Consider the following 26,827-nt stretch of genomic DNA (forward strand, 5'->3'; position numbering starts at 1 on the left):
TCTCAGTGACTGTTCTCAGGATGGCTTGTAGTGCAGAAAAGGCTTGAAGTGAGAAAGGCTTAATGTAAATGCTTGGTTTCTGTTGCAAAATTATTTACAAAGCATGTCATGAATAAGTGTGTTCTTGGTTTTTGGAAATTATTAAATGTAGATTTTAAGATCTAATGTTGATACTTCAGATAGACGTATGGCTGTCTTCCTGGTGGCATATGGCTTGTGGCACTTCTTTCTGAAGTACCTAAATGTATCATAACAAATAATGATCTGAAGAAAACGGACTAAACTTTTAGAGCCTCAGTTGTTAGCTTTGCAGTATTAAAATAGTGAAGTAGTGTTCTTTCGGTGGTTTTAATGTTATGTCACCGTCACAAAGAGTAAAATTTCATTGTGTGAAATAATATCAGTGCTTGACTCTTATACTGTACTTTTCATCAACGGGATCTCTTTAGCTTAAAGTTGTCACTAAGTAATGGAATACCTCTTAGTAAGTAAATGACTTGCTAAAAATAAATTGGGATCAGATAAGGAGCAAGGAACTTCATCTCATTTGTAGGCATTTTTCTTGTGTAATATACTGGAATATTTGTGTTTTAGATAAATATTTTGACTTTCAAAAAATTGAATTGTTGTTGATTAGTGTGGTTCTGAATGAAACATTGCTTCCTTCCCAGAGGGCAGTAATTTTAATAGGCGATTGATACGTATATTCATACTAATTGTGATGACGGCAAGTTAAGGAATGGTATTGTATCAGCAGTCCAGTATGAAAACGAGTGTGTGAATGAATGCAGCTATCAAATGGTTGCATCTTGCTGGTTGCTGTTTGATTTATTTCTTCTGAATCATGTTAATTAAAAGGAAATTTATTTATTTTATCAGGATGTATAGATATTAACAAGCACTTTATTTGTTTAAATATCCAGAAATTATTAACTGGCTTAGAAGATAAACTATATTGTAATAACAGGCTGCTTTGTTACTTTAAAATATAATTGATCTTGTAAAGTAAGAAGCTTGAATAGCTTTAGTTTTACAGGTACTTTTAAGAGTAATTTCAGAACGTTGACGATGGCTACATTTAATTCATGTTAGCACTGAAAATTCAGAGGGTGATTGCTTTGGAACTATATATGCAAAACTGGTCGCAAAGTCATTTCCACTTGACAAAGAGAGTAGGGTTCCAGAGTACACCGGGGAGAAGAGCCTCCACCGGTGTCAGGGTTGTGCCTTTGGCGTCTGGTGGCACAAGAGTGCGTCTTGAAATTAATCTCTGTTGACACCAAAGCAGAGTAATTAAATCTATGTTAGTTACACAGCTCCCACAAAACTGTTTGGCTGTTCCTGAACTTCTTGCAAGATACCTGTAATAACAATATTGGGGTTTATGACTATTAAAAACAGTGCATATCTTCATGGCATTAATTATGAAAAGCTCCTGTCGAATCAAATGTCAGCAGCCACATTGCCTGTGTAAATGCCTTTATGAAAGGTGTAATGTCCCCTTCTTTTGAACTGAAGCCAAGTTACGGCATTGGGTTTTTTTTAAGTAAAGATTATGATTGGGGATAATATTTTTGATGAAGAGTCAGATGATGAGTGGGAAAAAGACTGATGCAGATAATCTAATGTAGGGTATGAAAGAACAGAAGTATGTGACTTGGAGGTGGAAGGAAGAGAAAGTTGTAAAGGAGGTATGAAGAAGCCAACAGTGATGGTTAGTCTGCTCCAGGATGCTAAATAACATCTGGGAGTCTTGTCAAATGTCTCACGAGTAAGTATCCTACTACTACAAAGATGTTTTATTGTAAGCAATTGGTAGTTAGTCCTGAGTGTGCAAAGGTGTTCCCTTAAGCCAGCTGGAGCACACTAACTACTGCACAGTGAAGGCCTCTGTGGGTAATCAGTATCAGGATCGTAATTCTTTTGTTTATTTTTATATGTAGTTTTATGATCCTCTGCCTTCAGATCAGCTTTGGAAAAAAAAAAACTCACCAGTGATAATTAATTTTTAAAAGATTGATGAGAATTTGTGTAATAGAAGTGTCTGTCAGGTATTTCAGCCCTTCAACCCTTACGTTATAAAGCATCAGGGTACTGTGTTCTTACTGATGATGCACATGTATTTGATGCGTTTGGTATTTTCTGACCAACGTTCATTAAGGTTACGTAAGAAGGTTGTTCTTTTCTGTTGTAGTATGCCAAGGGTACTGTAAAACCAAAGTCAGAAACTGCATTGTGGTTTTGGCTGGAGTTTTTGTGCTTGGCATCATGTTCCTCACTTGTAGTGAAGGGGTGTCGCTGAGCCCCACGGGGCTGGGAGGGTCCCGTCCGCGCCCGCTGGGAGCTCGCAGCCCAGCAGAGGGGCTGGGTGGAGCAGGGGGAGGGGCACAGTGGAGGGAAGGGTCTCGCCCGTGCTCACCCCACATCAGCAGGACTGTGCCCAGCTCCTTCGGCTCCATCTGCTGAGCCAGGGCTCCTGTCGTGTGCTGAATTCGAGGGAGCTGGGAATCCTGCACATTTGCTTGGATGATCAGTGCTAAGGTAACACATTTGTCAAAAATTAGAATGTGATACCAAGAGCTATCTTTAGCTCTTCTCACTGAATGAAGAAGGAAGGACAGAGAGCCTGAGGAATGAGCGAGGGCAAACGCTTCTGCAGACTCGTGAACCTGTTCCAGGTTGGCTTGGTAAAACAGCACCAGGCACTTCGCAGGTTTCGAAGTGAGGGCAGGATTTGTCCCACCATGTGGAATTTAGAGAAATGGCGTGTTTCGCTTTACGATTTGCGTGTGCAGAAATAAAAAAAAATACAAAGTTATAGTTCTTAGAGCGGCTTTTCAGAGGCACTGTGTGCTTATATTACATGCTGAAACAATCACTGTGCATGGCTTTTTGTACTACCTGTACTGCAGAGTGAGTGTTAGCTTACTGTTGGTTGGAAAATGGTGACTTTGGGTGAGACGCTCGTGTAATAACCTTTGCATGATACCAGTTATCTATCAGACTGTATTTCTGACCTGCACCTCCCAGGAAATGAATACTTTCTCCGGTGCACAATTTCTTATTCTGTGAAGGCATCCGCTTTACAGCTTCGTCTGAGATCACTCTAAGCCAGTTGGCCCTCGCTTAAATATTCATCAGACTTCTGATAATTGTGATAACCCTTATAGGCTGGCAAGCATGGCAAATTAGCAAAAAGATGATTGATCTTTTTTTATATGCAGTTTTATCTTCAACCTTTCCTGGCTATATGTTATACTATAGTAATAATTTCTTCTCTAAGGTATTTGCCAGTATCTGGATTTGCACATCTATTTACAGTTGCCTTGAAGCCTCATAATTACAATACAGCTGAAATGTCCATTTTCTTTGCCTGACTACAAATAGGGATCAATCGAATTTTAAATGACTGCTTACGGGCTAGCTTCCGATCATGACCTTTGTAAATGATTAGAGCTCACCACTGTTGCTATCTACCTTGAAAGGGTAAGCGGGCAGGTCTGTCTAACTGGCATTTAATCTGGAAGAGAGCCAAAGATATTTGAGCTAAAAACCTAATATGAGTTGGCAAAGAGAAGCATATATAGACCTTTGCACTATTATTTAGATATTTTTCCACGTTTCTTTTTTCTATTTAGGAAATTCTGTTATCCTGTAGATAAATGAGATGTTTATTTGTAGATAATGTTATGGTGAAGTTATGATAGTAACTGAAGTTGCAAAATATCTGGCATAAAAATGTGGAAAATGGGTTTCACACTCTGAGTGTACTGAATTTGCTTTTTCTGAAGAACATGAAAATGTGTTGCACTGATAGACAAATACACCTGAAAAATGCCCTTAATAGGATGCATGAAGCGGACCTGCTTTTCCTAGGCAGAAGGGAATGGAGCACAGACACCATACATTGGTACTTCTTTGTTTAAACCTCCTTTCCCGGTAGCAATGGCCAAGGTAGTTGAGGCCCCGCTTGTACATCCAGCTCGCGTGTAAGTGATGCCTGAGACTCCTCTGTCTGCACTTGTCAGGTCAGTTTGGTTTTAATGAAGAATTGTGCCTGTGTCGTACGATGCTTTTATTACCACGACTGAATTTCTTGAGGTAGTGTGCTGTGCGGTTCTGTTGAAGTGGGACAAGTATGGCATCCATGGGATTAGAAAACCAACACCTCTTCTGAATTTACTGGCAGATTTTGCAAGTCCAAAGTTCTGAAAATTATAAGAAATATTACTATGCGCTATGAATGCTTTCATCTAATTAAAAGCATATGCTCCGTTACCTAAGCAATTATTCTTTTGTAGTATTGGTGATCAGAGTATTTATTAAAGTAACATTGTTCATGGGAATGTGTTGCTTATCATTAACTCTCTAAAAGGATTGCACAGTTTATAATGAACATGCAGTCTTACCTCTGCGTCATGTGGTGGCCAGAGTATTTTCTTTTATTTTCTGTAGCATGCTACCTTGTTAGATACTGAGCTGGCGGGTTGTTTTCTGGCCCTCAAACTAGTCAAATGTGTTGTTACCTAAATCCGAATCCCAGAAAGAGGTTGTAAAATCACTTTGTGGGGGGTTTGTGTCAGTGTCACCCTTTAGAGCAGGGCAGCAATAAACTGAGTGGCAGACGCTCTCTGTTAACCCCCACCCTCCCACCAGAGGAAGGGAAAAAGAGGAAAAGGGAGAGAGACTTACAAATTGAATATAAAAAGTTTTACTAATAACACTAACAATACTAATAATACGAACAATAAGAGAAATAATGCAAAATATACCAAACCAATACTGAGTTTCCTGGAGTTAGGTGCTGGGGCACGGGCGTCCCGCCAGCAGCTGCCGGGCAGCACCAGGAGGTCCTGCACGGGACTCAGCAGTGGGCAGGAACTAGACTCAGGGATGCATGGATCGGAATCGGGGTCAGGATCGCGGGCAGGACAAGGAGCAGGGTCCTCTTCAGAAGGTGGATGTGGCCAAAGAGAGCGAGACCCTCGTGATCCCTCATCTTTAAACTGAATATGACGTGCCTGGCGTGGAATACCGCGTTGGTCAACATCGAGTCACCTGTCCTGTCACCCCTCCCCACAAATACGACCGCTTCCGACTCCTCACTTGCGGGACCTAAGAGATCTGTCAGTGACGTTGGCTGCTGTAGTGATAATTATAAACAGAGGCCTTTTTCTGCATTCCTTTCCTACCATTAGCTCAGAGTAACTATAAACATCAGGTGTTACCAGCTTTGGAGCGGACGGTGTCTGTAAAATATGCAGCCAGCTTCAGAAAAATACTGTTACTTAGAAGAGCTTAGCTGTAAGAAAGCTCACTACAAGAGAATCAGTTCTGTCTTAACCAAAACCAGGACAGTCAGCATTAACTTCTTCTAACGTTTAGATAGAGGTGTTCTATTAATTTAGACATGATTTTTTTTGGAAGCAAATATCAAGTATATTTGAAATATTTAAAGTAAATCTGAGATGAAAGAAAATGTTTGAGATATTTTTTGAGCATTTGAATTGGTATTTACACTCTTTGTATTAATCTTAAACTGGAGATGTGTAGTTACTATATACTACTTGCTGGCTAAGGCAGTTTTCAAGCATAAGGCTGGAGTTTTCAGAACAGTTGAGTTATTTGGAAGCAGAAATGCTGTGGAAACTCAAGAGAACTTCTGCGTCTTCATTATTACTCCATGGCAAGGCTGCATGCTTGAGCTACTAAAATGGTGTTTCTGGGAACAGCAAAGTAATGTTAGGGATTACTCATGTGTGACTTCTACTTCGTGCTTGCAAGTCTGAGAATAACTCTTCGAAATGGCAACAGAATGAAAACTGAACAGCTTTCTCTCTCTCTGATAGATGCAGCAGCAAGAACTTGCACAAATGAGGCAGAGGGACGCCAATCTGACTGCCCTGGCAGCTATCGGCCCCCGGAAGAAACGGAAGCTGGATTCACCTGGGCTGCTTACCGTAGGAGGAGAGGTACATGTCTGTACACAGAGTAGCAGAGATTAGTATTTCAAAACCTAGTAGGGATAACTAGAGATGCTACATGCTGATATTTTCAGTGAGCTGCGTAACTTGGAAAAGGTGATGCAAATTACTACATTAGAAGGACTGTGAGTCCAGTTTGTCTTTCCACAGTTGAAATGACATTTTCTTCTAGTTGTGTTTTCAAGTGTCAACTTTCAACAGATAGTTAAAGAATATTTTAAAAAGAAGTTAAATGTGAAGTATAGGTCTCTCCCTTAAACTGTTCACTGCCTTTATACTGATTTCTGCTCTGCATGATCCAAATGAAAACAGAAAAAAGAGAGTAGGGCATGAAGAAATATCTGGAAAAACATAACTGGTCTTGCTTACAGTTTGGACCAAGAGCTTGCAGTAATACCAGTAAGTGTGGTTTTGTGACAAACGTGTCAAAGATTTTTACAGAATGGCTGGGTGTCCCCCACAGCTGCAAAGTCAAGTTTGTGATCATGCTAAATTGTAGGTGAGTTTAATAAGAACACTGTGCTCTAGAAGCAGAATCAGATTCGTTAGCGTGATTCTCCTGTTATCTTAAACGGAGAAGTGACTGTACTACCCACTCGAATGCAAAATCATCAGAAACGTGATGTATATATAAACCAAGGTGGAGAACGAGGCTAGCGTGGTTGCATTACCTTGGATGACACTGTTAGGAGTGCTGTGTTGTTTACTACAGGTATAGTTGGGCTTCTTTTGTTTCTGCTAAATATGCCTACACAATAAGAGTCAAAGTAATTCTCCCTGTTATATGTCTGTTCTGAGGCAAATGCAAACATTTTGTTTTGAATAAATGACTAACAGTTTTGGCTCTGGAGTTTGTCTAAATGCCAAGCATTTCCAAAGGCCTTTTTGTTTCCCATTTTGGATAGCTTTTATCTGACTTTTCTCTCTTTTCATGTGCTAAGGAATTAGCTGAGCTAAGAATAAAAGTGGATCTTGTTCATATTCTATAATTGACTTATGACTTCAGATATGTAGGAAGTGCTCCCGTTTTCTGGTCAGATTAGTTTCAGACTGAGGGAGCTTCCTGGGTTTTGTGTTGTCCTGTTGCATTTCTTTCCTTTCAGTCTCCCTCCTGGTCTTAGATTCGGTGAAGAGTTCTGTTGTTCTCTGTGTGCACCTGTAAAAAATCCTGCAGCAACAGGCCAAAAGCAGCTGACATTAGAAGCTCAACTGGATAGGGATAGTTTCGGCTTTCATACGAGATTAATTTTAAAATAATTTAAACCTTCTAAGAGTACATGAATCCCTTCAGATTTTAACAAATGTACATTCCCTGCTTGTCTTTACTTGACCAAAGGAATATTTTCTCCTAAGTATCAGAATTTAAGTTGTATTATCTATTGCCCCTTTTAAAAATATGATCCTTTTTTAAGCTATCATAGTTTGCTGAACCAAATTGTGGTCACCTTCGGGGTGAAACATTTTATCAGAGCTATATGCCTGCGTGGGTTATGGTCAAGAGCCTGCCTCTCTCTCCAGAAGCTCCTTGCTCTCCTGGAACAGTGCTTCAAGGAAAGATAAGGGTCTGTGGCAAATTCCAAAGGCCTCTGGAGATTTTTTTTTTCTTTTTGTTGCTCCTCTAGTCCAAATTTTGCTGAACTTCTCTGTTATTCAGTTGACAAATTATCCTTGAAGTTTTTGTCGCTACATGGATTTCCTGGAGTCATGAATTGCATGGCTCTTCAGCCAGTCCAGAGGGCATTGCTCCCATCCGTCTCCTCCAGGCTGCTAAGTGTCCTGGCCGGCTCACGCTGGTGCCTGGCTGCAAGTCGGTTGCAAGGACTTGGGTACTGTCTCTGGGTTATTCCATGGCTTTTCTGGGGATGGGATTGGAAAGTTTTGGAAGCTGTGTCGTGGAAGTTGGCTGCTAGAAACCTGCTCTTTCTGTCAGTCTTCTGAGCTACTTGTTAGGGCTGCTATGCAGAAATAAACTCAACTCCTCAAAAATGTTTCACTCTAAAAAGGTACTGGAAATTTGCATTGTTTGTCTAAGACTTATCTGATTTCTCTTCTTTGGATTTCTGGAGATTATAAACAACATAGAAAACTATTATAAGACTTTGTGCTGTCTTAGAGACATCCTGTTAGCCCAGTTTCACCTTTTGATATCGGACTTCTGCGGCGGTCTGTGACCCTCAGATTTCTCTGGGCAATTTCTAAGCTTCTTAAGACCTTGCTACTGATAATATCTGCCTGCAAGGTCTGAATTGGCAGGAGTTTTCTTGGCCTGCCCTCTTTTTTTTTTTGTCAGAGTATCCAGGTTTTGTCACCGAAGTTGCTGGTCTCCTCGTGAATCTTTTTTGACATACATGTCCACTTTTGTTGCAGCTGGTACGCTGCATGTTTGCTGGTCCAAAGAGGTAGCAGTACAAATCATCCCACCCCTGCGTGTTATATTCTTTCCTTTTCTGAACTAACTCTTGCTTGATATTTTACTTAGTTGCATTGGCCATTTTTTTCAATGAGCAGTGTTGGATTTCAGTCCAACTTCTTGGTTCAACAGAAATACTAGCTCACTGTTTCTCTGTGGAAATTGGATCTTTTTAATAATACCCTTTTGATCTGAGCAGGAGGTCAGTTTAGGGAGCAGCGATGGTTATTTTTCTTAAGAGAAAACGTTGATGGAAAAGCTTAGTGTTTCTGTGATCAAGTACTGTTTGTTGTATACAGAGAAACAGCTTTACACAGCTTTTATAAATGTGAAAAAGCTTGTGCTCCTAATTGCAAATATTTTTCCACCAGCACTTTATTCAAGAGTGTTTTCGTTAAACTTGTTCTCTGTCTCACATTTCCAGGGCTCATTTGGACTTCTTTGCTTGTTTTCAAGCCATAGCTGAATAGACTTTTTTTTCAGACGGCGGGATTAGCTGAAGTTATCAAGGCCAGGCCCATCATTGCCTCTTCTGTACTGGTACGGGTGGGTTTCTTGGTTGCTTTTCCTTGGGGAGATGGAAAGTCAGCAGTTCTGGAGGGAGGTTATTTTTCCATCAGGTGTGTTTTTTTGCTTTGCTTCTCCATGTAGTCATATAAAAAATTCCTTTCCAAAAAATGGGGAAACAGATGTCATGGAGAAGCAGATGAGCGGGGGCTAGACGTCCTCGGATAACAGTGCCAGCGCCGGCGTGGCTGGCATCAGGCTGCCATTACACAGGAGCCCGACTGGCCTGGCTGTGAGCTCCAGCCCCATCCCCAGCCGAGCACTCCTGGCCTTCCCTTGCATAGGCTCTGGCTCTTGTCGTACCCTGTGCCAGCCCATTTCCATCTGATTAATTGGCAGAAAACTAACCTAACAACAATAAATAGTGCATCGTTTCTGCTAAGCAGTTTGACCTAGAGCCCAGCCCAGTGGGCGCTGGAAAAGGAACTTAGAAGGCAGAGACAGCAAACTTGAGATCACCTGCTCTTCGTTCTCTTTCTGTTTGGTACCTTTCTTGTCTCCTTGTATTTTAGATAATCTGCTAGAAACATAGCTTCCTCTATAGCAACCAGCAGCTCATCAGTAATTCAGCCTGCTTGTTATTATAATGCGGTTTAGATCAAGAGTGAAAAAGAAGGGCTGAAATTAGACACCTTTGGAAGAGTTCAGCTTCTTGCTGAATTGAAAGTATTACATTTGCAGAATTTTATAGGTTGGGGTTTTTTAAAATTTATTTAATGATACTAAAGTATTGGAAAAGAGATGTTACTGCTTTTTGGAATTTAATGCATGATCATCAAGTTCGGTATCCAATGGTCCTGAACTGTGTTTCGCCTTTCGCAGCGGTGCTGCCGGCCTCGTGCGTGCTGCGTGGCTCCTGTGACGCCTGTGTTGGCACACGCGGGAGGGGGAAGGCAACAACCACTGCAGGTCTTCCATTAGTATATGCAAGCACCTCTGATGTCAGATTAAAAAGAATAAATTTTGAGTTGCTTTTGTTTACCTTACAGATTTTGAATCTCTTTGGTTCACATTTGCAAGCTTTTTTTGTGAGTTGTAAAGCTTTTAAGGATTAGGATTAAAAATTGTTTTTGTTTATGAAATAAGTATTTTCATGTAATTGTAAGAGTTAAAGCTTTAAGAAAATCATTAAACGTCATGAGACTAGGTCAGGTTACTTGCTTTACAAGTTAACTATTTTAGTGGTGCTAAGGTGGCATGAATGCAGAATTTGCGTATTTCAAAGTCCCTCTTTTTTTTTACTATGGAATTAAAGTGTAGAGGTTAAATGCAAGTGTTTTTCTGTCATTAATAATGATAGTTAAACAATTTGGCTTTTCATCAAGACCTATGGCTAGTATCCCAAAATACATAAATACAGAGTATATGTTTGAAATATCTGAGGGTATAATTTGTTTAAATATCGAGTGAAAGCCCTCTCCTGGTACTTGCTGGCACAGATGGTTTTTGAATACTGAGCTTCCAAAGGCAGCTTCAGGGCTAGTTCAGTGAATCACCGCTTATTGAAGACAGTCATTTTAGGGATAAGAAAAAACCCTCTTTCTCACATAGTAGAAGAGCATTCATCTTAAGAATATTCAGCAAACTATCCCAAACACCATCTTCCAGTATTTGCAGGACCATATGTTGGGCCAGCACTCAAGCCCGTCCAGTATTTTCCAACCATTATATTAGTCAAGAAAGATAATGTTCTTGCAGACCTGGAAAGTCCCAGAACAACTCCAGTTAAAACAAGGATGTTTTGTGTAGAGAAAAGCTAATTACTAAAGTGATTGTGTAATGTATTTCGGGTATGAGGCACCACATTTTTTTAATTAAATTCATCTTTCAGATGGTATAATTTGAACATTTTAAAGCTGTTTTCTTGTTAAGGTTTTGTATAAAATGTGATTAAGATTCCAGTTTGAGACTTGTAAATCTATGTTATACCAGAGACTTCCAAATGCAGGCACAGAAAAGTTACTTGATATTCCTCTCTATCAGATCTTCATACTATGAATTTCGAAGTGGAAATGTAAGGATGTATTGATGATTATATTAGAGGCACTTGGGTACAATGACATTGTAATTAAAAGTACTTTTTTCCAACTGTCTCTTTTTAGTTTTCCAGGACTGAAGGCGATTAATTTGTTTGCGCGCATTACAGCTGGCATTCTCGCTTTGTGCTTGGGCTATCCATAGACATTTCAGCAACCCCTGCAATTATTCCTCAAAGCCATTGTTAATATTTTAACAATATTAAGACAAAATCAGGATACTAGGCAATTTTGTCTTTGGAGTGGATGATAAAAAAGCATGGCAGAGCTGTCTCTTGGAGAACCTGGCATTCCTTCTTTCCTTCCCCTTGCCCCTTTAAACAAGAGATGTATCGTGTGTCTTGCAGAAGTCTTTGTTACAGAAGGGTTGTGCGTTGGGTTCTCTCCTGATTGTCTACCCGATGAACATCATGCAGATTTGGAAGTTCATGAATCAGCCAACAGAACTGTGAGGCATAACTGCTTCTGGCAGATCTGAAAGAATTAGAACTGATGAATAGTCTTTTATTTTGTGGAAAAACATCGGTCAGTGGGATTGCCATGCTCTGAGCAAATCTTTAGGCTATTCCCTCACCTTTTTGGCACTAAAGTGATTTTATGGCATCCACTTTCAAAGATCCTTGGAGTGACTTGTTCTACAACTCAAGTCTCAGCTTGGTCTTCATACTGCGTAGTTGGCTCTCGATAAGTTACTTGTTGTTTTAAGTGGTCAAGATATGTTTAGACAACACTGGAATCTAAAGATACTTTACACTTGTTAAGCTGGAGTTATATGGAAGCAGATACAATAGACCAGAACACCTTTTGCCAGCGTTTATGGCCCAAGAAGTTAAAGCTTGCTTTTTGTGCTTTTAAACCTGTAGACGAACAGTAGAACAAGAGGAATTTTTATGATTTATTGTATCATTGCCTTTTCAAGCACTCTTTGCTCCATGTATCACTGACATGATAGAATGCAGTGGCTGTCTCAGACCTGTTGTGGTATAGGATGTCACTGCCGCTGACAGCTGTGAGTTCATTTCAGGTATCCCAAAACTATCAGTTAAATATATGGGCTTGAGTTTTCCGGGAGACAGAAGAAAGTGAAGGAGTCTGTCCTTATAATTTTTTTTTAATGGTGTTACATGCATACTACTTTGTGAACCTTTGAAAATCTCAAGTTTAGCTTCAACTTCTCTGGCATGTTTTACTTGCTGTTCTCAAAAGTCAAGTATTAAAATAATTCACCAGAAATGCTTTAATATCTATTTGAAAATCAGTTTTTGACAGACTGTATAGATGTTCTCCTAATTAATAATTGCACCTATTCTTCTCATTCTTAAATAAATGAGATTTCAATTTAAAAATAAATTGCTCCAATGATGAACTTCAATTTTAAAAAAATTTAATTTCAAATTGTGTTTTAGCCCTAGCAGTAAAAACTATGAATGCCTTAAAAATGATGGGTAATGCTATGTTTACATGGCTGATTAATAATTCTAATTTGGAGCGAATGCATAGAAATACAGTTCTGTGCGTGTTGCGGGCAGGCGGGATACAGACAGCGAGTCAGGAGGCAGTAGAACAATTTTGCGTGGATCTCATTTGACAGGAGGAAAAAGCCAGGCAGCAATGCAAGAAGATAGAAAGTGGCTCTGTGCCAGCAAAAACATTCTTTTTTACTAGTAGAACAGGTTTGCGTACTGTGTGTATTCCTTTGATCTATGTAGCACAAAATATTCTGACAGAGGTTCAATGGTATTAATCATTTTTCCTTATTGGCCAAAACAAATGTGATTTTTACTTCATTTGGAGATGGAAAAGGTAGCTGATCCCACCTGACTGCATGATGTTGATCTAGCACATGGAAGGAGACTATCTGAGTATTTCTTTATCTGCTTTTCAAAGGTTTCTTACTGGAGTCTGAAATAGTGTTTTGTTTAGGTTTTTTTTAATTAAAATCCTCCGCCTTGGTTAAAAAAGGGAAAGAATTACTGCATTTTAAAAAAGAAAATAATTTAATCACTGTGGTAACACTAACTGCAATCTTTTTATGTGTAGATACTTTATAAATATAGCATGTGCAGCTTGTTAGCATGGAAAATAAGAACTTGGCAAAATGACTTCTGAGTAGTTAATAGTTCATCCATTATTTGTCAATCCCTGTAGAGGTCTGCTGCTGTTACTGTGAGAGAGTGTGGGTTGTCTGCTTGCAAAAGGCAGCTACCTTGAGGATATGTGGGGACAGAGGGTATGTGAGCTTGCTTTTTGGTTTTTGTTTGGGGGCTGGTTTTGGGTTTGTTTTTTCTTTATTTTCAATTGTCCTCTCAATTTGTCTTCCTGATTTTCAGACACTGAAGGATGAAATATATTTTGCAGCCTCTGTTTTTCTGACACTTGTAATTCCAGAATTTTTCTTTCTTCTGACTAAATAAAACTGATAAAACTAAGAGTAAGAAAGTCTGAAAGGGTCTAGCTGAGGGTTTGTCAAAATTGACTTGAGTCTCTCCATTGACTGCAGAAGGTAAGGCCCAAGGTGCTGTGACATTTTTAGATGTCAGTGACAATAATTTTTAAAAACAGAGAATTTCCAGGGGTGTAACTTTTTAACATATACATGGAAAGATTTAGCCCTGTATCTTAAAGTGGCAGTGTTTCCCTTTTAATTGATCCTCCTCTGGAAGGGTCAGATGAATCACCAGACAGATGAATTTCCTTCTCCCTTCCATCGCATTCAGTGCCAGCTAAATTTTGTGGAATAATTATTTTTCTTTTTGCCTAACAAATCCTTTAGTGAAGCTAAGGTTTTGAACAAGTCTAAAGAACTTGACATTTATTAGGATGCCCATTCTTGGATACTTCCAGCCTGATTCTTTACAGGAAGTCAAGGAATATATTGCTCGTACAGACGGTGACAGTTAGGGTAACAGTAACTCAACATTTTCGTTTACCCCGAGCCTTTAGGTTTGAACTTCAAGGGAATCGTGTTGCCAGCTTCTAATGTAAACACCTTACCTAGCAGTCCTGAATAGAACTTTTTCTTATTTTACCTGCTGTAAATTGTAGAACCAAACTGTTGTTCAAGTCCCCCTCCCAGACAACACTATCTAAACTCTGCTTTGTTAAGTCTTGGCTGTTTCGGAGAATTACTTCTTACGGGGTGATTAAATCTGTCTGGGAGTCTCTTTTGCATTTCATAATGCAAGATACAGAGAAAACAGTTTGTAATAATCAGACAAGCACCTCTTTCTTGAAAATGTGAAGTTACCTGTGCAAGCTTTCGAAAGGCCTGCAGGAGCTCTGCATCGGTGCTCCTTCACTGCGTCTTGCCACCACCGTGCGTTATGCTGCAGTTGGGTACTCTTCCTGTTGACAAGAAAAGGAGAGGTTCTTGAATTAAAAAAAAAAGGAAAAAAAAAAACCTGACAGATCAACGTTTCATTCGGAACTTGCCGTCTTACCATGCGTAGTAAAAAATTATTACTTCATTTTAAGTCATTTAAATTGAAAAAAAGCTCAGTGTCTGAGAAAGAGGAGGGAAGAGAGGCCTTTCATGGTTGCCTTTTACCAAATAGAAGTCTTCCTTCTACTGACTGTGCTGTCAGTCTGAATGGTTTCCTTACCAGTTTGGCAGTGTTGTCCTGTGTGCTGGTTATTCATGTGTGTGTGTGCACAAGTGTTGGAGTCGGGTCCCTGCTGCAGGTTTCATAAGTGATGTCGTTACGGAATGACACAACAGCAGCACTTTGTGGTGCAGGCAAAGCTGTCATGATGAGCTTTGCTGCTCAAAGAACATGATGTTTTTTTTAGCCCCTATGATCTATTCTGTATTGCAAGAGTATTTTGAGCAAACGCTTGTTTAGTTTGGAAATGAATGTTCACACTGCTTCCACAGATGTTGACCAGTCTCCTGCCATCCACATTCCTCTTTCAGAATTTGGCTGAAATTTGCCGATGATAAAATTCAAAGGTGTGGCTCAAACATGTGAACTTTGAGCTGAAGGTAGCCTTTTGGCTTTGTTACAAGCGGTGCACAGGGTTCCACGAGCAGCGTGTGTGGCATGTCCTTTCTGTGCAAGAGCGACGGTACAGCAGGTCCTGTTTGGCCCCGTTCGCGAGTTCAGCGTTGGAGCTCCAAACTTGCAAGGACATGTGCATGTGCTTAACTTTAAGCGCAGCGGTTGGGTCGTTTGAAGTGAGTAACATGCCTCGTGTAGAACCTTAATTACGTGCAATAAGCTTTTGTTGGATCGCTGTGTATGTCAGTGTTCCCCTGAATCTCCTTGTGTTTCCTACTGCATGAACTCGGGTTTGCTGATCTGTAACTGATTCTGGGGTAGAAAATGCTTTATTTCTCTGTTTTCCAATGGTAGAAACAGGGTTTTCTTTCTAAAAATCAGCACATTGCATGCTTTTGAAAAGTCTCATATTATTTGACCACAGAAGTCTTTGGGACTATCGGTGTGTGTTAAATGCAGGTTTAAGATGTTCCCCGGTGTGTCTTGAATATTCCAGGCTGTATTTTGCTTTCAAAGGAACAATACTGTAAAAATATCTGATAGTGGGATCTTCGTCTTGGTGTTCCTTTTGTTACATGCTCTGTTCTAGTGAGTGACTAGGAAAAAAGGGGGTTTTGTTTTTGTTTTGCCTGGAGTCAAACCGGAGCATGCTGGTTAAAGGGATTCTGTGGGGGAGTTGGGCTGGAGAGGGCCCGAGGGAACTCGCGGAGACATCTACCACCAGCAGCTTGTCTGTGCTAGCTAATTATAGCTAGGGTACTGTTTACTTTAGTGGTATACTCCTTATTTATTAGTTACTTAGTTACTGCTTGCCTTCAAGTTACAGGCTTGCAGCCAGTTGCTGCAGGGGAGGTGCAATAGGAAGGGAAGGGCATCTTGCAGTGCTGCAGATCACAGCTCCCCCACCTTGGCATGGCTTTTAAACTGTTTTTTTCTTTTTTTTTTCTTTTTTTCTTTTTTAATATAGACAATGGGAGAGACGGTCAAAAAGAAAAGCAGGCAAGTTAAAAAACGAGAACAACTTAAGAAAATTTTTTGTACTCTAGAGGGACTGAAGTGATAAAATTATCATGTCTCCGTGACTTCTCGATCAAACTGTGTTTTTTTCCTCCTTTTCCTCGTGTCTTTGGAGCTAAATCTCACTTTTTGGTCTATGTGAAGTTACATTGATTTGAATAAAATGATGATTTTTACACCTTTTTTAACTGGTACCACTTTGCGGGAATCTGGAGTTAGTTCCAGCGGGCAGTTTCACGAGCTGGTGAGTTAGTTTTGTGTCAGTATTTTGCCCAGCATGAGTGAATCCACACACACATGTTTCACATAGCTAACTAAAACTAAGTTAAACTGTTAGAAAGGTTGCGTATGGAAAGCCTAGGTCGCTTCAGAGCCCGAGCCCTGCAGAGCTGTACTGGTGGGCCCTTGGGCCCCTCTGGGGAGCCCTGCCCTCATGCCTGCTCTCGTCCTTCTGGTGAGCTTCGAGCAGGGCCAGCAGGTTAGCTGGCTGAAGGAGGTAGGGCAGTAGGCCTATTTCCACTGCTCACTTTGCTATTGCTTTTGTTATTCTGTTTGTAGTAATCTTGGTATAAGAATTATCTCGGCAGAGAAAGGACAGCAGTGTTGTATGGGGAGGCAAATGAAGAGAACGGGTGAGATTTTCTGCAGCTGTGTTTGAGAAGGTAGAAGGTATCATAGTGATTTCCATGCTTTAACAGCATGGAAATAGTGTTTGCCCATGCTGTAATTATCAGTAAAAGAGCTATTTCTCCAGTCTTTTTGATCATGACAGTCTCTTGCAAAGCCAGGAGCATAGCAAGAGCTGAACCTCTGTATGATGGACCAGCTACTGAGCAATTTAGAGGACGCTCTGTTAGGAGAATGAGCATACTGTAAGAACCATGAAAAAGGCAAAGGTTCGATCTCCAAAGGAGAAGGTAGGGAATAAAAGGAGCACAACAGGTTAAACAGCCTTGGCCGAAGAAGTGAGTACCCCTAGGCAGACCAGCATCTCTAATCAGTGGTAGTGGTACTAGCTCTGAGGGAGGGAAATGCAGGCTGGTGCTCTCATGTAACATTAAAAAGGACAAGCAGTCTGTCAGGGGAAGCAGTCATTGGCGTGGGATTTCTTCTCTTGATCAAAAAGACAGCAGCACTGCAGCCTGCTCGGTCTGTAGGGGAGGGCATTTTTTTCCCAGGCCGTATCACTGGCCTGTGATATGTTTTTCCCAAGCCATAAAAGAAGCCACCTACATTTCTCTCTTTAGCAAGGTTTTGTTGATCCCTTTTTCTTCTTTTCATTTGTTTTCATTTTTGTTATTACAATTTAAAAAAAAAAAATTTAAGAAGCATCTTTACAAAGCAGAAGGTGAGCTAAATCTGATGGACCTTGAAAATACGCCTGGTGCTTGTCTCCAAAGCCAAAATTAATTTTCTCATCTCTATAATTAATTCTTTATGAAGAACATAAAATGCAAGTTCAGTAGCTTGTTTGCCCTTCCCTCCTTTAACTGACCTTCAAATTACAGTCTTCTCAAACTTCCACCCCCCATCCACCCCCCCCGACAACATTGACAACTGTAAGTGAAAAGCCGTAAGTTGGTAAAACTTATGTTTCCAGAAAATTCTTTTATCAAAAGTTATTATCCTCAGCTGTAGCTACAGTGAGATGGGATGAAATTCATGCTTTTATATTACTAAGCTTTAGTTAATATTAAAGCTTATTACTTAAGCTTTTTTATTACTAAGTAACGGAACAAATCTCTAATAAAGAGCTACAGGTACTGTTCCTAGCATAGTTGTCGGCTATGCAGGTAGTCAAAGTAATAATAATTGGTAGTGATGTTAGGGGGGAAAAAAATTCAAGACTTCAAGTATTCTTTTCATTTTGTAATATACCTTAAACAACATAGAACCAATATGGAAGGGCTTCCAGAAGAAGAAAATTAAAACAGAAAGTAGGTTTTCTCTGTTTGAAGAAAGCGTAAATAAAAATCACATCTTCGGAAATATTTGACATCAGAGTGTCTCATTTCTTGACTGAGAATCCAGAAGAAGAATTATTTTATTTACTTCAAGAAGTTCTTTGAGTCTGAAACTTCAATTAGTTAATTCTTGGTATTGTGAAATGCTTGTTCATTTGATGAGCTTACCTGTAAGAGGACATGTTCTGTGGCTTTCTTGGTTAAAGGCAAGAAGAATTACGACAAGTGATGTAATTCCATCCCAGACCACGATTTTCAGTTTTGAGCATTTGTCAGTGTCCACATCACTTAAGCAGGAATATGTTGTTTTAGAAAACTCTTAATGAAGAGCATCCAGAGTAAAATCTTAAAGTAATAGGCTAGAGTCCACTGTGTTTATGTCGACGTAATCTCTACGTAATCAAATCTATAGATTCTGTACGCTGGGCATTTTGGTTCGACATCTGATCAGTTTGCAGCAATTAATGAAAGTTAAGAATGCTTAATGAGCATTTTGATGCTTTTTAGTTGACATTCTTGATGTACTGGAGACTCTAATGTTCCAAGTGTCTTTGGAAGACTCTACCTAGATCTAGTTTGTGGCCCATGAGTTGGTGTTGTTCACAGTAAGTATTTTGGCTGTAGTGATTAATAAGTCAGTTTGACCTATTCGGATTTCTTTTCTACAGTGCCATATAAAAAAATGTAATGTAATCCATAATTCAGCTTGTGCAGCCTACATTGAGCAGTAAATCCTCGTTCGTCTGAAGTCAAATGCATTTTTTACACTAGCAGTACTGAGATACAAGGTTTTCTGGACTTCAGACAACTTTCAAAAGTCTGTATATTGCCTTTTAAGCCATTTATCCTGGTGGTGATCAAGATCAATTACTTTTTAACATAATTTTCTGTATTTCTGCCCTTACTACGTAAATACTACATACTGCTGTGGTAAATTTATTAAATTGTACTAAGTGCGTGAGTGGGAGATAGAAAAGATGTTTTTCTTTGTGTGAAAATATTCCTTCAACTACAGATTCTACAAAATTAGATTTTTGCTTTTCTTATTTAAATCATGAATTTAGCGTAAGTATTCTAATTTCAAAATCATTCTTTAACAAGGCCATATCATCTCTAACTTACTTTTGAGTTATTTCATTAGACTATGTGTTGAGAGTCATTGCTTTTTAAATTAAACATGTAATCATATAAACCTTAACAAAAGCTATATCCTTTCTTAAGGCTTTCAGAGGTATATTTTTATCTCCAGTATTCAGCTGGTATATCCAAGTAGCTCTTTTCTGAAGAATTCTGATTTGTACTGAATTTCTGATACAATTTTCCTCCAGAGAAACAAAACAAAACCAAAAGCAAGTCATTAATAGCTTCTCCTACCCTCTCAGCTCTCTCCCGCTCAAGACAAAGCTACCTGACTTACGTCTGGTTAGAATGAGCAGCACGTAAAACAGACGAATCGAGCTGTGTCAGATTAATCCTCCTTAAGCAGCTTACACTCCAGTTGCACAGGACACCATGCCATGGAGAAGTTGTTCAGAATTGGCACCAAACTGGAGACTGCATATCAAGGAAAATGCTTTACCTGCCTATTCTGAAGTCTACCCTTTAGTGTGAATCGTTCTTCTAGATCTGATGCTAGAACACTTCTGGCTGGCTGTGCCGTATCGTCTTGACATTTGGAACGCAGATCCATGAGAAGCATGTCATGTTAACGGAACGCCACAACAGTCAGACTTTGTCTCAATTGATGGGGGAATTGCAGCGTCCAGAGTAATTCGTGTTGACAGTAAGAACTTGCAGATAGGCAACCGAAAATGGTGAAATCATTACAGAAATTCATTTAACTGGTTGCTTGGCCATAGCAGATTGCTTGAGCCAGCCAAATCAGAGTAGACTCGGAAGGAGATACCTTCACTACTGCAATTTTTAAGATAAATTTGTGGTGGCTTATGTATCTGTGGAATACGTACATTTTTATCTTTGAGCACGTATACTAATATAAAAGTTCATAGTAATTGATAAAATATTAAGTGCATCTTTTTATCTGTATTGTTCAGGCATATAAAGGTATTCTTTTCATGGTTAAATTTTGAGGAAAAATATTGAAAGGAAGGCAACTGTGTAATTGAAAATAAACACATTGAATTTTTTTTATATTTCATTCTGCTTAGAAGAATATGTTAGCAATTTAATGAATAATACAGTTTTACATCTTGTTTTAATGAATTCACAAAATGTTTTCCAATTGCTTGTTATTCTGTGTTTTTAAAATCTCTTATCCATGACAAAAATCAGATTTTTGTCTACAGAAATTGGATAAGGAGGAGAGTTTACATGAGGAACTGCCTTAAGTATTTAATCAATACTGTTGATTACAGAATCTATTTTAAAATTTTATTTCCTGTTTATCTTTTTTTTTTTGCTAGCTGGTAGTATACTTTTCCCACTTAGAATTTAAGAGTGTAGATTCTTTTGATGTGTATTAGCTGCAGCTTATATTATTTTACCTGCTTAAGAGAGGAGTGTGGCAACCTGTGTCCGTCAGTCGAGTGCAGTGGCATCCCTGGGGGAAGAACTGGAGGGGTGATGTTTGTCCCTGCCTTTTGTTTGCAGGTCGGGCCAGCTCCTTTCGCCTACGCGTGAGTCTGAGCTATCTTCCTGCAGTTTTGGTTCATACGGACAGTGGTGGCCTTGAATCAGAGGGAAGCCTGTTGGTCTGGCAATCTTTTTAATTCCAACCCCTACTATTCTGTGATTCTGTGATTCTGTGATTAATGTTTTTATTCGAAGCACCTGACTCCACAGTCAAGCCTGTGCATTTACTGTCAGAGGCAGCTGGCTATGAGAGACAGACCTGGGAGCGCCTCCTGTTCTGGGCTTTAACCAAACCCTAACCAATCACCTACATTTATATATTTTCTTAGAACTTAATTTCAACAATTTTTAGTCATACCCTCTAGGATCTTCGTAACGCAATTCTGTAGGTACAGCAAATTCTTTAAATCGCCGTTAGCAGCAGAGCACACAGGCACGTTACAGACTTTAAGCACGAGAGACCCGAGTCTGTAGAGAGAAATATGCTTTTGAGTATTATCCATATAAAAAAAAGAGAGATCCCAAACTTCGCATTTAAAAATACTTCTCTGAAGTGTCTCTTTCAGTGTAAATGCTGGCGTGCGTTGGCATTAAACGATGGTGTAGAGAATGCTCCGAGCCCAGCAGGATGGGAATTCTTCCATTGTCAGTCTGGCTCTGCTTCTGTCTGTGGCTTACTGTAGTTGACTTTATCTTACGTACTCTTATCTTGTTCATTGCTATTCATAACCCATGCCTGTGTGAAGATGGGCCTTAATTCATCAGAATTATTTGCCAAGTTCCTTGTTCCTTTATGTAAAGGAACAATAAATGCTATTTGAACATATATACCTTTGATTTGTTTTCATTCTCCCTTTAATTATGCAGTGTGTATTTTAGACACATATGTCTGATTCTTGTCTTGTATTAATTTGCTTTTGCATGTTAACAAGCATAAGAAACCAAGCCAAAACAGTACTGCTTGGTAGTTACGGGGATGGTTCGGGCCATCTCTGTGTTCTGGGGGTAGGCCTGCTTTAGAAGAAGGTAATAGCCAGGTAGTTCTCAGTTTCTGGGTAATTTACGGAAAGATCCAAAGATGTAGAAGATGAAAATTTGACAAGTCCTTAGCTGTAGGAGAAAAGAGGTCTCTGACATTTGACTCCACTCCTTGCTTCCCCTTTATTCCCCCAAACTCCTTGTGTTTTTAGTTGGGGAAGGTTGATTGCATAGTGAGGTTGGGTTGTGGTAAGCAAGTGGAGAGCAGAAGATACAGTTTCCCGTATCTTCTGCTAACTTGTACAAATTCTGCCTACTAAAACTAAAATATTCTGAACCTCTTCCCCTAGTTACTCAACCGGTTGTAGTTGAGCTGACCTATGGGATAGGTAAGGGAGAAGTCATTACTAAGAATTCGCAAAGCAGACCGAAGGTGCGTGGGTCTGGATTTGATATTCTTCTGCGCGGCTGCACAGGTACTGTTAAAGGTTACCGCTTCTGATTGAAGTCTCTTTCCCCTTTGTATGAAAGCAGCATAATTAATCAGGCTGTAATGAATTCAGGTACAGCCAGTTTATCACCTCAAGAGAGAAGGTACCAGAGCAGGCTGAAATCGAATTGAAAATATGGTCGCGATTAGTGTTTAGGATTTAAAGAACTGTTTTAACATGCGCAGTGTAACAGTAGACACCTTTTGATAAGGTTGGGAAATGTGTGTTGTGTGGCTTGAAACATACCTCCAAAAAGAAGTGGAAGATGATCCGAAATTCTCCCACAAATTTGAAATGAAAAAAATACCATTTTACCATGCATTTTACAGCTTGGAAAGGGAATATATCATATCTAGATAAGGAGTCTGCAGCTCTAAATGATACCTATTTTGTATTTTTAGTTTTGTCTTTATTAACAAAAATCTCAGCTTGTTTCAGTGTGAAAGTTGAATCAGGCATAATCTCTTCACTGAAAACTGAGACTCGCCGACAGAACAATGTTTTGGCTTGTGGTTTAAGTCATTAGTCTCAGTGGTCTCTTACAAGCATGATTTGAACAAAGGTGGGGGTTTGGTGCTGTGCACATTTGAAGTTGTGGGAGATCAATGTTGTTGGTGCTATTTGCAAACGTTGGTGCTGTTGTAAGTCCTATTTCTAGTTCAGTAGGAAAATTCCATGGGTGTTTTCGTTGCACACCTCCCCCCCCCAGCTTTTAAGCATTGCTTTATTTGCTTAGATGATTTTTTAAATGCTTTTTACTTATATTATTGGGGGAGATGGTACTTTAGCAGTGACTGCTTTCTAGGGCTTCAGAAGGACAATCTCGGCGCAAGCTACTGCACTAGTCGCCGTTCATGTGACTGCTTGTGAAGGTCACCACCGTGGAGTTCTAACGGTGGAAGGGTTCGTGCAAGTGCACTCACTTTAGCCAAAATCCACCAGATTATTCCGAATAATGTGAGTAGGTGGTGTGGGTGGAGGGGCCGGTAGTGCCTGGCGTGAGGTAGGGAGCACGGGTGGGAGCTGCTCGGCAGGGTGGGAACTTCAGGAGGGGACAGTGGGGAGCAGCTGCGGGGCATAATGCCTTCGCTCCGCACAGCTGGAGCCACAGCTAACATCTGGCTGGAGTCGTAGGCTCGACGCTTTTCGTAATACTGTGAGCCGTATTTGCATTTGTTAGATTATTTTGGTAACAGTACTTTCCTATCTCTAGTGTTCCATTTCTTTCCATAATCCCCCCTCACAGCAAAATCAGTACTGGCAATTCGGAAGAAATAGAACAATTATCTTCATGTAACCCTGTAACAATTATTAACTTTCCTGTACGTTTCTAGCAATGATTCTGTGTGTAAGTCTCAGCAAAGAGCAGCTGTGAAATTAAAATACAGGAATTACAGAAAAAAGCTGCTTAGTTGTGCTGCGATTGCTATCAAAGAGCGTGGATACTTACTCGTTCTTTCTCTCTCGGAGCTGATGAGGAGTCGTCCGTGTGCCCGTACGCTCGGGTATTTCAGGTGCCGGCAGTCACGAAGCTCCTCGCTGCCTGTGAGGAAGCGAATGGCTGACGGGGGGACAGGCAGGCTGAATTTACAGGCCAACGCACGCTTGACCGTAACGGAGTTGATTATAAACATCTTTATAATAATTTAATGACAATTTAAAGAACACAGGGAGGAGAAGCTTCGATTAAAAAAGCGATGTTGTGAAGTAGCACTCTGGGTATCTATTAAGCTTTCCTGCATACGTTTACTCATGTCTTTCCCTTTTCTTATATGTTCTTTATGTGTTTTGGAGAAACAAATCTTGTGAACACTTGCTTATTTTTGGCATGGAGTAATAAAGCAGACGAGTGTCACATGAATGATTGTGACACTTGTACAAATGTCTGTGAGCTCAAACTGGACAGGCCTATTATGTTTTGACCCATTAACTGTAGCTGTCTTAGGTAAAAAAAAAATGCCAATTTATCTAAATACTTTAATTCAAGCGAGCACTTCAGATTGAAAAATTTGGCAGAATCATATCTTGTAAGAATAATAGTTTGACTGCATATTAAAAGCATGTTAAGATTCACTGTTCCATCCTTAGTTTACTGAAAAATAACAGCTTTGAGTGGTTGACAGGGGGACAAAAATCAAGCTGAGGGTTTTGATTCCTTTTCATATGGATACAGATTATCATTTTGCCATTCCTACTGTTATAATCGCAGTGCTGTGGAAAAGAGAATAGTGAAGGCTTTGGATATGTCATTCTTGGGCATTATCAACTTCTCAGATTTCCTTTCAACTTCTCATAGTGTTGTGGTAAGATTCTGGGGTGGTAATGAGAAATTTTCTGCAACACACTTGATACGGCTGTCTCTCCATAAATGAGTGAGTGGGGTAGCTTGGTTGTGGGGCTCAGGTATGATGCTGCAAATAATTTATTTTTGTATTTATTATTATTGACGTGGAAATATTTTTGATTTGTAAGAGATTTTTTAAAGAAACTAGACTGTTTAATTTCTGTCATGTCTCAAAATAATTCCAATTTATCGTTATTTCCTTTTTAGTGTATGCATTTGTCTAGTTAGGTTACCACGTTGAAGTCTGATGCCATGTGAATTTTTCCAGCCAACCCCCAGTAGACTTGTGCTAGAAGGGTCACTCGGTACCTGTGTGTCGCAGTCACTCAAGATCCCTATCTTTTCCCTTTGTTTCCTGTCTTCCTCCTTACACGTTCCTTACCTTAGCTTTCCTTGCCTATTCTCTTTCTTCAAATGAGGAAAAAAAATTAAATCATGGCAATTTTTTTTGACAGTGGAGTTCATTTCCCAGAATTGAGAGCTCACTTGTGAAACGTTTTTTGAAAATTGTATTAATGTTAATGAATTCTCTGTTGCTTGGGTTTGGTTATATACTTGATAATGGGATGATACAGCTCAAGAATTTAGGACAAAGAATAAAAGTTTTAAGTATTTGTGTACTCTTAATTTGAGCATTCTAATGGATCTCAAAGTGTTACCTTTTATTAATGAGAATATTTTGGAACAAGACTAGCAGTCTGTAGCAGGTAATAAACAGGCTGACTGTAGATTGGGTAGACCTCTTTAATATGAACGAGGAAATGAGGTTGGATCTGCTTAGCTAGAAGATAAAAAGCCCGTCTGAGTTAAAAGCCATAATAGGAGCAAAAAAGTGAGGCACAGTTTTAAAATGAAATGAGAGTGAGGACTTGGCAGATTAGGTTTGCCTTAAGTCTATGATAGTTAAAATAACCCCGTTTAAAATTTTGAAACTGTAATTTACATGTTCCTTTATTATTATTCAGATTAATACTAAAAGGGCAGAAGTCATCCAAGGAACTTACGCATTAATTTGCTTCCCTTTCACTACTCTGCAGATTTGTTTCAAAATATTTTTCTAGTACCTTGAATTTTGTTGTTATTTTTTGTTTTGGCAAGAAGTAACTTTTCTTTCTGACTGCCTATTAATGCCACTGAGAAATAAAGATGCTTTTACAAAATGCTTTCAAGCACAAAAGGAGATGGTTTTCAAGAGATTATTTTACATATTTACATATTTTACCTTAAGCATTTTGTAGTCACTGCCTAGTGGTGAATGTATCAGATTTTTACACACACTTTCAAAATGAACCAGTTTTGCTTCTAAGCCATTGCAAAGGGAGGAAATGAATTCTAACTTTTTTCACTTCATTTTCACATCCTCACATTTCCTTATTTCACATGGTTTAAAACAAAATGCCTCCAGCATTATTTTTCCTTTCTCAAGAGCAAAGTGAATGTGACTTTTCTAAGGGGGTCACAGGATGCCTCTGAGGCCTGTGGGTGTTACTGGACTGCTGCCTGCTTTCAGCTTAACTGAAGGGCTTGTCATAGTTTTCATCTCCTAAGAAATTAGCCCTAGGTGCTGGCCAGAAGCAGGAGAAGGCAGCATTATGAGCCCCACGCTGGTTATTTCCCACTGACATCAAATCCTGAGGTTTTTAAATTAATCCCACACAAAGACAACCCTTCATTTTGGTGCCGGTTTGAAATTAGACTGCAGTAATGACCTTTTAAAGATGTCTAGTTGTTAAGATAACCCCCTGTGGAAGCGCCGAGGCAGCCGTTGCACCCCGTGTTGGTGAGACACCGCGGATGCTGTGGCAGGTTTGGTGGCAGTGGCTGGAAGTGGCGGCCAGCGCCTTGACCTGTGCTGCCAACAGGGACGACAGCGGTCGCCGGCCAAGCCTGCCTCGCCTCGCCTCGCCTCGGTCTCCCCTGGCAGACAAAGGGGCTTTGTAGAGTTCCAGCAGGCAGATCAGTTACCAGCTAGGAAGAGAAGCCTTGCACAGAAGGGGACTGGCTTGGCCATCAGAAAAAGTTAATACTCGGCTCAGAGGGTGAATTAAAAGCATACCTTGTAATGCTCTGACGCTGGCTGGCTTGGAAAATGGAGTATTAACAGCAGCCGCTAACATAAACAAGTGAAAGAAAGTGCCTTAATATATACTACCCTCCAGTGTTACAACTAAAGCGAAAACTGGCCCAACAGACAATGGGGAGCGCGGAGTAGCTCTGCGTGATATACAGGAGGGTTTTGTCTGTTGGAATACATAGACATCTGTGTTGGACCTAAATTAAAATTACTTGCCTAATTGTTCCTGCCTGTTCACCTTGGGGTTTTGCATCGTAAACCTGTATAAATTTACCGTGTGCAAAGTTGTCCTTCATTGCTAGTAATAAATAGGTATGAAGCTGGAGATGGTATCTCTTTGTAGTCAAAAGAGGTGTATGTAAACAAAGCCGA

General features: G+C 39.8%; 1 protein-coding gene across 1 annotated transcript in view; it reads left to right on the forward strand.

Annotated features, from left to right (window-relative positions):
* LOC142362927 (transcription initiation factor TFIID subunit 4-like) overlaps window positions 1-26,827 on the forward strand; it is a 145,717-nt gene that overhangs the window by 93,799 nt on the left and 25,091 nt on the right. The window contains exon 14 of the mRNA XM_075434163.1: window positions 5,850-5,972. Coding sequence (XP_075290278.1) covers window positions 5,850-5,972 — 123 coding nt within the window. The remainder of the gene's footprint in view (window positions 1-5,849; window positions 5,973-26,827) is intronic.

This window comes from Opisthocomus hoazin, chromosome 12 (assembly GCF_030867145.1).
Source record: "Opisthocomus hoazin isolate bOpiHoa1 chromosome 12, bOpiHoa1.hap1, whole genome shotgun sequence".
Taxonomy (NCBI): domain Eukaryota; kingdom Metazoa; phylum Chordata; class Aves; order Opisthocomiformes; family Opisthocomidae; genus Opisthocomus; species Opisthocomus hoazin.